Source organism: Heptranchias perlo, chromosome 6 (genome assembly GCF_035084215.1).
Source record: "Heptranchias perlo isolate sHepPer1 chromosome 6, sHepPer1.hap1, whole genome shotgun sequence".
Taxonomy (NCBI): Eukaryota; Metazoa; Chordata; class Chondrichthyes; order Hexanchiformes; family Hexanchidae; genus Heptranchias; species Heptranchias perlo.
In genome coordinates this window covers 30,556,638-30,571,459 of record NC_090330.1, presented here as the reverse complement: position 1 = coordinate 30,571,459, position 14,822 = coordinate 30,556,638, and the positions used below count along the sequence as shown (strand labels likewise).

Genomic DNA, 14,822 nt, shown 5'->3' with positions numbered 1-14,822 from the left:
CTGCATTGTGCCTTTTTGGTCTTTGTTCCAGCAAAAGCCTTTGGAGCAATCGCCCTTTAAATAGAGACGCTCCAGCTGACTGCCTGTCATGCAGGTGTGCAGTCCGCCTGCAGCGCAGCTTTCAGACGGCAAACCCGGAAGCTACGTTAAGGGCCACCAATTAACTTGCGATCGCATGGGAAATGATAAGATTTTATTAGTCGGTTTACCTGTGCGCCCAATGACCTCCCCCCACCGCTGCCATCCCACCGCCATTTGAAAATCATGGTGTCCATGGAGTACCCTAAAAATCATATTAGTGGTAAAGAGCGGAGAGAGAAGTTGGCAGAGTTATTCTAATTTTTAGTCAACCTTCAATTATGTTTGAAAATAGAATCTGGAATTTTTCTTTTATGCTTTTAAAATTTGGCATTAAAGAGTCACAAAAGTTACAGAGTATAAGGAGGTCATTCGCCTTTCATGCATGTGCTATCTCTTCAAATTAAGCCATCCAATGCGACTTCCCTACCTTTTTATATTCTTCCTTTTCAAAATACTTACCCAATCCCCTTGTACATGTTATAGTTGCTGCCTCAATAGCCCCTTGCAGTAAAATATTTTATTTTCTAAAAATCCACGATGGAAATTTTTTTTCTATCCTTCCCTTCATTCTTCCAGTGGTAATCCTGAGACGATGCCCTCTTGTTACCAACTTGCCAACCAATACAAACAATCTTTCATTTTTGGTGCCAGTTTGCCTCAGTTGGTGGCACTTCTGCCGAGTCAGAAGGGTGCAGGTTCAAGTACAACATCTAGGCTGACACCTTAGTGCAGTACCGACGGAGTGTTGCCTTGTTGGAGCTGGCGCCTTTTGGATGATATATGAAACTGAGGTTCCGTCTGCCTGCTCATGAAAGATCCTGTGGCACCATTAGAAGAACGGCAGCACAAAATTCTCTGGCTATCCTAGCTAATGTTCCCTTTCAACCCAACACCACCAAAAAAAGACTATCTAGACATGCATTCATTTGCTATTTGAGGGACCTTGTAGTACGTAAATTGGTTGCTGCATTTGCCTATAATAGTGACTGTACTTCGAAGGTCCACTGGTTGTAAAGCATTATGGGATGTCCTGAGGATGTGATAAGACACTTGGTCAATGCAAGTTTCTTTCTTTTACCCTCTCGAAACTTTTCATAATTTTGTAAACCTGTATTAGATTCTCCCGTAACCTATTAACCTCCAGTGAAAAAAGCCTGATCAATGTACAAATTTATAATTTCCTTGCTTTTATACTCAATGTCTCTAAACATAAAATCCAAAATCCCATTTGACTTTTTTTGGTCTTTTCTGCCTCATCTTCCAGCTTCAAAGATCATTGGAGATGCACCCCTAAGCACAATTCCCTGTTTCAAAGATTTATGGAAAATTATGGTTAGTGCCTCCCCAAGCTCCTACAGTTTTCTGAGATGAATACCATTTAGGGTTGGTGATTTCTCCACTTTCAATTCCCATTATTTTTTTTAAAATCCATTTCCATTTCATTTTGAACATTTATTTCCAATAGTGGCTTTCCAATTCCTTCTCAGGTACTCCTACAGTCCCATTTTCACCTTCCTCTGAAAAAACTGATGCAAAATAGTTCAGTATCAGTCACTCCTTTACCCGCAAGTATAGGATTGCTCCCTTTGTCTTATTGGTCTCATCCCCTCTTTGACTAGCTTTCTTCTTTGCACATGCTTATAAAAGTCAATGCTTTTCCCTTTAAGTATTTTTTCATACTCTCGGCCTCCTAATCTCCCTCTTTCCTTCTCTTCTATACTTTTACATTGTTCATTTCCATCTGTATTATCCTCTCTACTTATCACACGCCTTTTTAAGCCTAATTTTTGTTCTAATTTCCTGATTTATCCATGCACTTCAGCCATTGATGCATCCCTTTATTCTTAGCCATAATGTATTTAATCTATATCTTATCCATCTTGTATTTAAATATCTCCCACTGCTGATCTGTTGTTGGATTTGACACTTTTCCCAAAAAATTAATCTGGATTGGGTACCCTTTCATCCCACTGAAATTGGCTAATGTCCAATCCAGCACATTTACCTTTGACTCCTTTTTAAAAACTATTTTCAATGTGGACCTAATTAGGTTATGGTCAGTATTCCCCATGTGTTTTCCAATCTTCAGGTCAGTTACTTGTTCTCCTTTGATACCCAGAACCAGGTTTGGTACTGCATCTTTCCTTATTGGATTAGCAACACACTGATTGAGGAAACAGTTCTGGATGCATCCAAGAACCCCTCCCCATTTTAACCACAGATGCCAGTCCCCCTTAAAATGGGGAAAGTTACAACTGTAAATCTTTCCAAATTGCCTACAATTCCCATCCTGGATTTATTTCCCACTATTACATGATTTTTAATATACTCCCAATATAACAGATTCTCTGTTATTTCTCAACTCAACCTACAATCAGACTTGGAGCACCATCGATAAAAACTTTGCTTCCATTGCTGCAATCATGTCCTTAATTAACAAGGCCCCCTTCTCTAGCTCTTCTGAAAAATTTATAGCCAGTAACATTTAGTTCCCAGTCTCACACAGTTAAAGCCAAATTTCTATAACATTGTATCCCTCCATTCTAATTCATGGCTTAATTCCCAGACTTTCTCTAATGCTTTTGCTAATAAACAATATAATCCGGATCTATTAACATTCTTCAGTACCCTTTTGGATGCTACTTTTTGTCTTATTCTTTTCTTGGCCTCTATCCTATCTGCCCTAATATACCCCAGGCTTAGTATTTTACACTATTTCTCCCCTTCCCCATACTTGTTCTTAACCCCTCCCCCACGTGCTCTAGGATAATCACCACTAAACTGAAAAGAAAAAAAATTACATAGAATGTACAGCACAGAAACAGGCCATTCGGCCCAACAACTCCATGCCGGTGTTTATGCTTCACAGGAGCCTCCTCCTTCCCCACTTCATCCAACCCTATCAGTATATTATTCTATTCATTTCTCCCTCATATGTTAATCTAGCTTCCCCTTAAATACATCTATGCTAGTCACCTCAACTTCCCATTGTGGTAGCGAGTTCCACATTCTGACCGCTCTCTGGGTAAAGAAGGAAAGAGCCCCAGCCAACTCAATCTTTCCTGATAGGTACAACCTCTCAGTTCTGATATCATCCTAGTAAATCTTTTTTGCACCTTCTCCAGTGCCTCTATATCCTTTTTATAACATGGAGACCAGAGCTGTTCACAATAATGCTAAGTGTGGTTTTATACAAGTTTAACATAACTTCTCTGCTTTTCAATTCTATCCCTCTACAAGTTAACCCCAGTGCTTGGTTTGCTTTTTTAAAAAAAAATGGCCTCATTGACCGGCATCACTACTTTTAAAGATTTGTTCATCTGCTCTTCTACCCCATTTAGACTCTTATTTTCCAAGGAGTAGGTGGCCTCCTTATTCTTCCTACCAAAATGTAACACTTAACTATATTGAAATTAATTTGCCAATTACGCACCCATTCTGCAAGTTTATTAATGCCTTCCTGAATTTTGTCGCAGTCCTCCTCGGTATTAACTACACTCCCCAATTTGGAGTCATTCACAAATTTTGAAATTTCACTTTTGATTCCCGAGTCCAAATCGTTTATGTAAATTGTGAACAACAGTGGTCCCAACACTGATCCTTGTGGAATACCACTTCCCATTTTTTGCCAGTCTGAGTAACTACCTTTAACCCCTACGCTCTGTGTCCTGTTTTGTAACCAGTTTGCTATCCATTCTGCTACTTGTCCCCTGACTCCACATGTTCTGACCTTAGTTATGTTTTTTAATTGTTTTTTTAAATGTCTTTCCTAACCTTTTCGTATTCCCTTTCGTCATCCTCTCCTTTATTGTCTATATAGTTAATGTATGCCTTTTTCTTTAGTTTCAATTTTGCCCCAAGTTCTTTATTCATCCATGGTGTATGTATAATTACTGGCTAGTTTGTTCTTGCTATTTAGTGGGATATATTTCACCTGAACTCTATTGATCACCATTTTAAATGTTTCCCACTGCTGTTCTATTTCTTTGTTTATCAGTAATATTTTCCAGTTTATTTTCCCTATCTCCATTCTCATCTTCTGAAAATCAGCTTTTGTCCAATTTATTACTTTGGTCTTTGTCCTACTTACGTCCTTCTCAATCTTTATCTTAAACCTTATTATGTTGTGATCGCTATAGCCTAGATGTTCCCCCCACGCTTACTTCTCTTATCTGTTACTGCTCTTAGTTGTTTTGTACATTACCTGGACATTTAAAGAGCTCTAAAGATACAGAAATACCTTAGACTTCAGCCCTCTCTATCTATAATCACTAACTTAGTATTCAGCAAGACAAAATTTATTTTATTGGTTTTGTGTTGGCTTTTTTCAATATTGCTTATAACAAAACAAATACATAACATGTTCACATCCCAGGCCTAAAAAATAAAAAAGAGATTCCCAGTTGTTTTATCTAAAATCATATTTGAAATACAGATTCCATAATATATTATGGTTCTCATTTTCCTTGATAATATTCCAACAGGAAACCGTGGTATTTTGGTTGAGGACCTGACAACTTCAGAATGTCCTGTCTCCTTGTTATTGTCTCATTCCAACTTTAATTGTGCTATATTACAATATTGAGGAAGCCACCACTGGGGTTCATTCATTATTTTCCATAGCTCTGTCCATGACCAATTCTGTATTATTCTGCAGTAACATACCCAAAATAAGCAGGCCCAGGACTTCAGACTAGTGGAATTCCCCACCCCACTGAAATTGTGGGACTCTATCAGAATTCTGGGAATGGATGTCATCTGACATTCTGTCTATCATTAACAGATGTGAATCAGCAGATATACTCACATAATCTTCAATGATTTCTTTGATGCCAGCGACTGTAAGGATGAAGATGAGTGGCACCAGAGTGGTATACCTTCCTGTGGGAGACACATCTGGAATTTGCTAAAACAAACAATCAATTCTGAGTTTTGTTTTAAAAAAAAAACTTACTTACATTTTTTCTTTTAAGAAAAAAACCCACAATCAATCGCATCAGCAATAATGGGAATAACACTTATGGTAATAGCAGTAATGGTGTAAAAGATGAAATTGGAACAACAAATTGGTGCATCAAAAAGATATTGGATGATTGGGGAAAGTAAGCTGTGAGGAGGACACAAATCGTCTGCAAAGGGGTATAAACAGGTTAAGTGAGTGGGCAAGAAGGTGGCAGATGGAGTATAATGTGGGGAAATGAGAGGTTATTCACTTTGGTAGGAAGAATAGAAAACAAATATTTTTTAAATGGTGAGAATCTATTAAATGTTGGTGTTGAGAGGGATTTGAGCATCCTTGTACACAAAACACAGAAAGTTAACATGCAGATATAGCAGGCAATAAGGAAGGCAAATGGTATGTTGGCCTTTATTGCAAGCGGGTTGGAGTACAAGAGTAAGGAAGTCTTGTTGCAATTGGACAGGGCTTTGGTGAGACCACACCTGGAGTACTGTGTACAGTTTTGATCTCCTTACCTAAGGAAGGATACACTTGCCTTAGAGGCAGTGCAACGAAGGTTCACTAGATTGATTCCTGAGATGAGAGGGTTGTCCTATGAGGAGAATTTGAGTAGAATAGGCCAATACTCTCTGGAGTTTAGAAGAATGAGAGGTGATCTCATTGAAACATAAGATTCTAAGAGGGCTGGACAGAGTAGATGCTGAGAGGCTGTTTCCTCCGGCCGGACAATCTAGAACTAGGGGGCATAGTCTCAGAATAAGGGGTCGGCCACTTAGGACTGAGATGAGGAGTAATTTCTTCACTCAGAGGGTTGTGAATCTTAGGAATTCTCCACCCCAGAGGGCTGTCGATGCTGAGTCGTTGAGTATATTCAAGGCTGAGATTGATAGATTTTTGGACTCTAAGGGAATCAAGGGATATGGGGATCAGGCGGGAAAGTGGAGTTGAAGTCGAATATCAGCCATGATCTTATTGAATGGCGGAGCAGGCTTGAGAGCCCGTATGACTTACTCCTGCTCCTATTTCTTATGTTCTCATGACTGATCATATACAATGAAGGAACTGAAGAATCCAACACAACTACCAATATTAACCATTCACAAATCCCCCCAAAAAAGGTCATAGCTACAACATCTGCAGCATTCAAACAGACTGAAGGAAGACCAAAGGTTAGTACAAAGGGCCCGATTATTTTGAGACTCCATCGTACAACATGCTGAGTGTGTGTTGGGCAGTGGGAAATCAGCAGAGAAGTTATATATTTTTCAGAAACTAGGGTTAAGGACACAGATGGATGATTTGTAGAAGGGAGATATAATTGCTTTACACATTGGTACAAATTATATAATGATAGGAAGTCTGTCTTCCTTACGTACTATTACCACAGAATGATCAGTATATTTATTGAGGAGGACCACCCGCCACCCCAAAAATTCTCAATCCGGCTCTGTTTCTATCTTAATTCCTAACCTCATCACTTGGAAGTCATACAGCTGTATGGAGACACCATTCAATTAAATTAGAGTAGCAGGGAAGACAGTTTGATAATTTTAGCTCCCAGGCAATAAAACAGCTGTTCCAAAAACATGGAAGAATACCACAAGCACAATTCAGCAGTACTACTATAAGTACAGCATGTCACAATTATAAGAAAAGTTAAAGGAAAATCATCTAGCCCCTCAGCTGAGATTGTCAGATCCAGCAGGTTAATGCTGAATGGCAGTAGCTTCTATGATTTCACAGCCAGAGGCTGCTCACGTTATTAACCAAGGATTTGGTTTCAGTTACTGTCACTTCTGGTTTGTATTCTGAGTCGGAGACAACTCTCAGAAGGGAAGATTTATCAATTAGTCATGAATTAATGATTTGTTAGTTAATTATTTTCTTATTTTTAATTGAGGTAATTACATGTACAAGGGGGAAGGGGAGAAGAGGGATTTGTATTTTTACTCAAGCTAGAAAGGAAAGCCTTTAAGATACAAACCCTGTCAGAAACATTGGGCTTGAAACTGTAAAATTACTCGCCAATATATTAGGCACAGCGTGTGGGAATCAATGGCATTCATTTTTTGGTGTACATCATTGGGTTAGCCATCCATACGCATTTTCTCCACCAAAGACGCTGATTTTAAGAATTTTAAACGAACAATAAAGATGAGGGAGAGAGAGAGAGATCCTTTATGGATTTAAAAGCAGAATTGAAAGAATGTTGAGTTAGGAAAGAGAACAGCCCGAGTAAGGGAACAACATGGATGAGTGAGGATCAGCACCTAATCTTACCAAACACCCTTTCCTTAGGAATCTGACTGGAGTGCTGTGGCATAAATGATGATGCTTGTTTTCAGTGATGATCTGTTTACTCTGTGCTAAAATGCTGACTGGCAAAGACATTTCAACCGATCATTATTAAAATAGTCAGGAGACAGAAAGAAGCTCTAACGGATGTTACAATGAACACTAATAAAATTCTGCTGAGCATACAGTAATGTAGGTAATTCTTCAGTCTCGACTTTCAAAGCAACAAACATAAATTCAAGCGCTAGTTGCTAAAGGTCGTTTCACGGGAGTACAAACCCCAAACCGGGGTTGTTAAGAATGAGGCTATTGTGACAGTTCCTTGTCAGGAGGGGCTAAATCAAGTAATGGTAGACAGGAAGCTCCTGCTAGAAATCAGCACTTCTCAACAAAAAACACAAACTATGGTGAGGGTTTAGTTTATGAAAACTTCAAATTATTCATTACCAACCACTATAGCTTAGGCAAAACAAATTGTAATATTGAAGAGACATTCCACCACACACCAGAACCATTTAAGTTCAGCTTCCCTTCAGAATTGTTTTAAACTTCCATCATAAAAAGTTTGATAGTGGAGTGGCTTCAATGTTCATGTGTGGAAGAGGAAAGGAAAAAGGAAATAGGAATTGTGTCAATGCACATGAGAAATGGAGATAATAAATTAGCCCTGAACTGTGTTCCCTCATTAAGTTTCTGGAGCATCAGTCAACCTCAAATGGACAGCAGTTGGGGTGCTCTACAATTGGCCTCACAATCCTTGGACTGTGGAACGTGTATGTGTGTAAATCAGGGGAGTGCAGTAGCGTGCTTGGCTGCAATGTCGAGTGATGACAAAGTTATCGAATAGAAAGTTACCAGATCCCCATCAGTTTATCAATAACATTTACTCTAGCAATTTATATAAAAGTATAAACACAATAAAGGGGAAAGCGTCAGTAGAAATACTATGAATTAGAGCAGAATCTTACCCAAACACGTCCAAGTTAAACTTACCTGTAATAAAGCTATAAAAAGAAAGAAAGCATTCGCAGCTCTTCTGATCTGCTCATACAAGAAGCGGGGCAGGAATGTTACCAGGCTGTATTTTGCCGTGCTGTTAATCATGAAGAGAAGGATATTGTCATTTCAGTAAGGAAATTCAAACCATACCAAAAAATTAAAACTCTAATAATCTCTTCGTACAAAAGGAAACAGTCAGTTCACTAAGACCAAGGACTATTAATTTCTAAACACATGGAAATTGTTACCAGAAAGCATCAATCAACATCTGAAAGTGAAAATATACATCAACATTTCAGACACGAACCTTCATCAGAGCTGATGAAAATTCTGACAAAGGGTCTCAGCTGAAACATTAACCAATCTCCTTTTTGCCCATCATCAGACATTAATTTAAATTAATTTCCTGTCTCTGAAAAGCAGGGGAAGGGAGGCTATGAGCAAATCTCCCTATCCAGAGAGAATGGAACGCTGAAGAGGAAGCTGTGAAAGTTACTCTCTTGCAATTCCAGCACTGCTAGTGGCCTAAGAGTATGTTGTACTTAAGAGGTGCATGAAACCAGGAACCAGAAGGAGAGAGTCAAGAAACTAACAAATACCAGGTGCCTGGAAACCAATTCCAAGAGCATCATTTGAAGTACCATTTCTGCAATTACCACTTAAGCATTTTCCTCATCCATTCACTTCTGACTGTTAGATGCACAAGTGGGCTAAGCCATACAGATCATAAGGTCTCAGATTCAATTCCCAGTCTGTACTCATTAGTTGATCTTACCTGGGCAACAGTTGAGGAAGTACAATTTGCCTCATCACCTCAATCAGAAGGTTGTGGGTTCAAGTCCCACTCCAGCGATTTGAGCACAAAATCTAGGCTCGCCTCTAGTGCAGTACTGAGCAAGTGATGCACTGTTGGAGGTGGTGTCTTTTGGATGAGAAATTAAACCGAGGCCCCATCTGCCCTCTCAGGTGGACGCAAAAGATGCCACCATACTATGTCAAAGAGCAGGGGCAATCTCCCTGATGTCCAGAACATTATTTATCCCTCAACCAACATCATGCAAAAAACAGATCATCTGGTCATTATCACACTACTGTTGGTGGACCTTGCAGTGCGGAAGTTGGCTGCCGCATTTCCTACATTACAACAGTGATTACACTACAAGAGTACTTAATTGGCTGTAAAATGTTTTGGGACGTCCCGAGGTTGTGAAAGGCGCTATATGAATGCAAGTCTTTCCTTTTTGTTCCAGCATCCTTTGGCTGGCAAGAGAAAAATCAGCTCCTGATCAATAACCAGTGAAAATCTTTTTAAAAAAATGTATCACCATACAAATGGTGGGGAAAGAGTAAATAAATAAACTTTGACTACTGGACATTAGAAAAAATTCACCGTGTTTGGATAATACCGAACAGCGGCAGCAGTGGAAGTTGCAGACAAGGCAACGAGGAGGAAGCATGCTCTCTGTTCACTTATTTTGATACCTGTCACTATTGTAAGACAACAGAGAAAGTCTCTGCGCAGTAACTTAAAACCCTCGGCATATAAATAACCCGAGACTTTATGTCTCGCCATCAGGTTTTTGTTACTGGCAGGAGAAAGATAGCACTTGAGCAAGTCATAGTACAGTATTAGGTGGAATCAGAGTAAGACAGAGTACAAGACAGTCTAAGACTGGTTTGCAGTGGATGTGTGTAAATGCACAAAGCGTGGTAAACAAGGTTGGTGAGCTGCAGGCGCAAATAGCCACATGGGAATAGGATATTGTGGTGATAAAGGAGACCTGGCTCAAAAAAGGGCAGGATTGGGTACTAAATATTCCTGGATACAAGGTGTTCAGGAAAGAAAGGAGGGGAGTGGCAGTTTAAGGAGAATATTGCAGTACTGGAGGGGTCAAGGACAGAATCTATTTGGTTAGAGTTGAGAAATAAAAGAGGTGCCATTGCACTACTGGGTGTATTCTATAGGCCACCAACTAGTGGGAAGGATATAGAGGAGCAAATTTGCAGGGATATTACAGAGAGGTGCAAAAGCCATAGAGTAGTGATAACTGGGGACTTCAACTATCCTAATATAGACTGGGAAAACAACAATAATAATGAGCACAGAGGGGGAGGAATTTTCGAAATGTATTCAGGATAACTTTCTTAACCAGTACGTTTCTGGCCCAACAAGGAAGGAGGCATTGCTAGACTTGGTTCTGGGGAATGAGGTGGGCCAAGTGGAGCAAGTGTTAGTTGGGGAGCATTTAGGGAGCAGCGATCATAGTATCATAAGGTTTAGAATAGCTATGAGGAAAAGGACACAAACCACTCTAAAGTAAAAATACTCAATTGGAGGTGGGCCAGTTTCAATGGGATGAGAACAGATCTGGCCCGGGTAAATTGGAATCAAAGATTGGCATGCAAAACTGTAATTGAACAGTGGGCGGCCTTTAAGGAGGAGATGGCTCGGTTACATTCTAGGCACATTCCCACAAGGCAGAAAGTTAGGGCAACTAAAGCCAGAGCTCCCTGGATGACAAAAAAATAGCGACGAAGAGAAAATGGAAAAAAGAGGCGTATGACAGATGTCAGGTTGATAACACAAGTGAGAACCAGGCAGAATATAGAAAGGTCAGAGGTGAAGTGAAAAAGGAAATAAGAGGGACAAAGAGAGAGTATGAGAATAGACTGGCAGCAAACATAAAAGGGAATCCAAAAGTCTTCTCCAGGCATGTAAACAGTAAACGGGTAGTAAGAGGAGGGGTGGGGCCGATTAGGGGCCGTATAGGAGATCTACTCATGAAAGCAGAGGAGATGGCCGAGGTACTAAATGAGTACTTTGCATCCGTCTTTACCAAGGAAGAAGATGCTGCCAGAGTCACAGTAAAGGAAGATATAGTTGAGATACTGGATGGGCTAAAAATTGATAAAGAAGAGGTACTAGAAAGGCTAGCTGTACTTAATGTAGATAAATCACCAGGTCCGGATGGAATGCATCCTAGGTTGCTGAGGGAAGTAAGGGTGGAAATTGCGGAGGTACTGGCCATAATCGTCCAAACATCCGTAGGTACGGGGGTGGTGTCAGAGGACTGGAGAACCGCAAATGTTACACCTTTGTTCAAAAAAGGGTGTAAGGATAAACCCAGCAACAATAGGCCAGGCAGTTTCTCAGTGGTGGGAAAACTTTTAGAAACGATGATCCGGGACAGAATTAACAGTCACTTGGACGAGTGTGGATCGATTCGGGCATGGATTTGTTAAAGGCAAATCATGCTTAACTAACCCGATAGAGTTTTTTGATGAGGTAACAGAGAGGGTAGATGAGGGCAATGCAGCTGATGTGGTGTATCTGGACTTTCAAAAGGCATTTGATAAAGTGCTGCATGGAACAAAGGGGGCAGTAACAACATGGATGCAGAATTGGCTAAGGGACAGGAAACAGAGAGTAGTGGTGAACGCTTGTTTATCAGACTGGAGGGAGGTGTACAGTGGTGTTCCCCAGGGACCACTGCTTTTCTTGATATATATTAATGACTTGGACTTGGATGTACAGGGCACTACTTCAAAATTGGCAGATGACACAAAACTTGGAAGGGTAGTAAACAGTGAGGAGGATAGTGATAGATTTCAAGAGGATATAGACACTCTGGTGGCATGGGTGGACGTGTGGCAGATGAAATTTAACGCAGAACAATGTGAAGTGATGTTCTTCCTACTGAAATGTGAGGAGAGGCAATATAAACTAGAGGGCACAACTCCAAAAGGAATACAGAAACAGAGCGATCTGGGGGTATATGTGCATAAATCGTTGAAGGTGGCAGGGCTGGTTTTGAAAACGATTAAAAAGCATACGGGATCATGGGCTTTATAAACAGAGGCATGGACTACAAAAGTATAGAAGTCATGATGAACCTTTATAAAACACTGATTCAGCCACAACTGGAGTATTGTGTCCAGTTCTGGGCACTGTACTTTAGGAAAGGTGTGAAGGCCTTAGAGAGGGTGCAGAAGAGATTTACTGGAATGATTCCAGGGATGAGGGACTTTAGTTACATGGATAGACTGGAGGAGCTGGAGATGTTTTCCTTGGAACAGACAGTTGCGAGGAGATTTGATAGAGGTATTCAAAATCATGAAGGGTCTAGACAGTAGATAGAGAGAAACTGTTCCCTTTGGCAGAAGGGTCAAGAACCAGAGGACAAAGATTTAAGGTGAAAAGAACCAAAGGTGACATGAGGGAAAAACTTTTTTTTTAAACACAGCGAATGGTTAGGATCTGGAATGCACTGCCGGAGGGGGCAGTGGAGGCAGATTCAATCATGGCCTTCAAAAGGGAACTGGATAAGTACTTGAAAGGAAAAAATTTGCAGGGCTACGGGGTAGGGGCGGGGGAGTGGGACGAGCTGGATTGCTCTTGCATAGAGCCGGCGCGGACTCGATGGGCAGAATGGCCTCCTTCCGTGCTGTAACCTTTCTATGATTCTATGAGGTTAGCATTTAGAACAATCTATTCCCTTCCCTCTCTTCCCCATACATCTGATACTTAAACAGTGAACGTGTCCATTCTCGGAAGCCAGGTCTTCAATTAAAACATAGACAACAGCTGTGATGACACAGTAAAATACAAATACAGCATCTGTTATTTCTAAAAAAAACAGTACAATGAAACAATCACACTTTCTATGTTTTATGTCTGTTGATGAAATCGGCATTCTGTGGATACTGCAATTAGTATTAAACAAATTAAGATTTTTGTAATTTGATGTCCCAGCAAAACTTTTTATAAATACAAATGGTGATGGAAGAACAATGGGAGTGATCAAACATCAGCACACTCCAAACAAAACAACACTCTTCCTGGCAAGTCTACAAGTATCTTTCCTCAGGAGACAGTATTAACGCAAATCAATTTGACTGAGGTCTATCAACTGTCACACTCCCTTGACATCAAAAGCCATCATTTCACTCGCACAAGCAACTTAAAAGATTCGTGATTCTCAAACTTGAAATAACTCCCATGTAACTCTAACTCAGTGATAATAAAATACTGGATCGTCTGTGGCATTGTTCGCAGGAGCCTGGGGTCCAGAGGACAATTGTAATGTTTAACCGCCACCCTGACCTGTCCTTTTAAGACTCCTGCTCAAGGATTCCCTGTGGGAACGTAGGTAATTGTAACAGATTGTTTTGCACCTGTAACATAGTGCAACACTCTGAAGTATGCCTGGAATGTGACCAACATCTGCTAGATGCAAGACTATTTCATATATACCAGATTTCCCATGGTGCTGACCACAGCAAGTTGTTTTGTAACACTTTTATAAAGACAGGGGTGTACCTCCCATCACTCACATGCTCTCTCTCTGCCTCTCATTCACATGCCCTCTCCACCCCCCCTCCGACACACACGCCCTCTCTCTGCCCCCTCCCCCATTCACACGCATACTGTCTTCCCCCCCACTCTCATGCTTACTTTCCTCCCACCCCCATCCCCCTCAAGTCACTCGCCCTCTTCCCAGCCCCGTCACACACAATCCTTCTCTCTTCCTTCCCCATACTGCCCCCCCCACCCCACCAAGATCCATCACATGCCCTCTTTGATCATGAGGATGGGGCCGGGAATGGGGGGGGGGGCAGCCGGTCGGGTGAGGGGGGCGGCCGTTCGGGCGAGGGGGGGTGGGGTGGGGGCGGCCGGTCGGGGGTGGGGGCGGCCAGTCGGGCGAGGGGGGGTGGGGTGGGGGCGGCCGGTCGGGGGTGGGGGCGGCCAGTCGGGCGAGGGGGGCGGCGTGAGGGATGGCCAGTCGGGCGAGGGGGGGGCGTGGGGGATGGCCAGTCGGGCGAGGGGGGGGCGTGGGGGATGGCCAGTCGGGCGAGGGGGGGGAGTGGGGGATGGCCAGTCGGGCGAGGGGGGGGAGTGGGGGATGGCCAGTCGGGCGAGGGGGGGGCGGGGTGGCCAGTCGGGCGAGGGGGGGGCGGGGGGGGGATGGCCAGTCGGGCGAGGGGGGGGCGGGGGTGGGGATGGCCAGTCGGGCGAGGGGGGGGCGGGGGGGGGGGGATGGCCAGTCGGGCGAGGGGGGGGATGGCCAGTCGGGCGAGGGGGGGGATGGCCAGTCGGGCGAGGGGGGGGATGGCCAGTCGGGCGAGGGGGGGGATGGCCAGTCGGGCGAGGGGGGGGATGGCCAGTCGGGCGAGGGGGGGGATGGCCAGTCGGGCGAGGGGGGGGCGGGATGGCCAGTCGGGCGAGGGGGGGGCGGGGGGGGGGGGGATGGCCAGTCGGGCGAGGGGGGGAGGGGGTGGCCGGTCGGGCGAGGGACAACGATCGGGTGGGTGCTAAGCGAGGGTCAACAACAATCTTCAGCACTGCAGTGGAGCCTCAATGGAGGGAGGAGCATTCCTGCATGTTCCAGCTTCACATTCAGTTATGTACTTATTAAAAACGTACCTTTTTGGTGGAGGCCTCCAGGGATCCCTTTAAGGACATGTTATGCTGCAAGTTAATGCCAGC

General features: G+C 42.7%; 1 protein-coding gene across 3 annotated transcripts in view; it reads right to left on the bottom strand.

Moving 5' to 3' along the window:
• atp8a2 (ATPase phospholipid transporting 8A2) overlaps positions 1–14,822 on the bottom strand; it is a 450,298-nt gene that overhangs the window by 339,012 nt on the left and 96,464 nt on the right. For all 3 annotated transcript variants that reach the window (XM_067986025.1, XM_067986027.1, XM_067986028.1), the window contains exons 3-4: positions 8,330–8,429; positions 4,889–4,987 (exon numbers count right to left, since the gene is read on the bottom strand). In XM_067986025.1, coding sequence (XP_067842126.1) covers positions 4,889–4,987; positions 8,330–8,429 — 199 coding nt within the window. The remainder of the gene's footprint in view (positions 1–4,888; positions 4,988–8,329; positions 8,430–14,822) is intronic.